General features: G+C 58.6%; 1 protein-coding gene across 1 annotated transcript; it reads left to right on the plus strand.

Annotated features, from left to right (window-relative positions):
• Nucleotides 1-246: 246 nt before the first annotated feature.
• On the plus strand, nucleotides 247-864 carry LOC119335950 (late embryogenesis abundant protein 19-like). Its single transcript, XM_037607993.1, has 2 exons — nucleotides 247-377; nucleotides 470-864. The coding sequence occupies exons 1-2, from the start codon at nucleotides 318-320 to the stop codon at nucleotides 779-781; spliced, it is 372 nt and encodes a 123-aa protein (XP_037463890.1). The 5' UTR covers nucleotides 247-317; the 3' UTR covers nucleotides 782-864.
• The last annotated feature ends 617 nt before the right edge of the window (nucleotides 865-1481 follow it).

A 1481-nucleotide genomic window follows, 5' to 3' on the forward strand; every position in this document is an offset into this window, starting at 1 on the left:
GTCTCCTACTTAGCATTCGGCGCCGGCATCCGCATGCAGCTCGTGATATGGGTGAGCGATGGAGCTTCGCGAAGCTACGGAAGCGTCACACCGCGTGTCCTTTCTACGTGGCGGCCGTGGACGTGCTCCGGCGCGCGACGTGTCCCCGGCTCTGTCCCGTAGCTGCAGCCTATATAAAGCCCCCCGCTCTGCTGTAGGCCAGTCAGACACAGCCGATCGACACCAAGTGCTACTACTAAAGATTATCATGTTTTCTGACTGCTGATCCACTATTGTCAGTTTGATTGAGCCAGTTTAGCACAATTCCTACGTGAGAGATGGCATCCAACCAGGACCAGGCGAGCTACCGCGCCGGCAAGGCCAAGGGACACACCCAGGTACGTACGTCTTCTCCATGGATGTCTCCGAGAAAATGCTGCTGCGTGCGCCGTGTCTGAGATGGGATGTGACCGTGCTGTTTGCATTGCAGGAGAAGGCTGGGCAGGTGATGGGCGCGGCCAAGGACAAGGCGTACGAGGCCAAGGACCAGGCGGCTGGCCTGGCGGGGCACGCGTCCGGGCAGGGGCAAGGCGCTACGGAGGCCACCAAGCACAAGGCCGGCGAGGCCACGGACAAGGCGTCCCAGACGGCGCAGGCGGCCAAGGACAAGGCTGCCGGGACGGCGCAGACAGCCAAGGACAAGGCCTCCGAGACCGCGCAGGCCGCCAAGGACCGCACCGTGGAGAGCAAGGACCAGACCGTACTGTGCGATGGCGCATTGACGGACCGTACCTGGAGGTAGAGGAAGGGGTCGGCGACGAAGTTGCTGGGGTAGCCGGCGTCGGTGGCGGAGGCGCAGGTGAGCACCGGGTTGGCCACCGGCCACGCGGAGGGCCCCGGGCTCCAGGAGGCGGAACGAGGCGACGACCACCCAGAAGTAGGCGCCCCCGACGAGCGCGGCGGCCGCGGCCGTGGCGAGCAGGAGAGGCGTCGAGGCGGCGTCGAGGCGGCATCGGGGCGGCGTCGAGGCGGTGGGGCAGCGGCATTGGGAGAGGAGAGGGGAAGGGGATCGAGGGCGAGGGCGAGGGAGAGAGAGGGGATAGGTTTGGGCCGGGGATGAAATATGGATGGGGGCGGCACAATACTAATGGCGCACCATCCCTCGGTGCGTCATAAGTACATCCATACTAATGGCGCACCTCACCCTGGTGCGCCATTAGTATTTTTTTTATTTCTGCTCGAGCCAACAGGTTATCTTCCACCTGACCTAATCCACATCAAGTTTCCTCTACTAGCTTGACTGGTCAGCAGCCAATTCTCACACCAAGAGGTCTTGGGTTTGATTCCCATGCTCCACAATTTTTTTATGCATTTAAAATGCTGTTTGATACTTATTTGTGTTTAAATATGTTCAAACTTGTTTAAATCATAATAGTAATATTATTTTTATAAGACAGTAATAATTTTTTAAAAAATATCATCAAACAGTAATGCCGGTGGAG

The sequence above is a fragment of the Triticum dicoccoides genome, chromosome 7B (assembly GCF_002162155.2).
Source record: "Triticum dicoccoides isolate Atlit2015 ecotype Zavitan chromosome 7B, WEW_v2.0, whole genome shotgun sequence".
NCBI lineage: Eukaryota > Viridiplantae > Streptophyta > Magnoliopsida > Poales > Poaceae > Triticum > Triticum dicoccoides.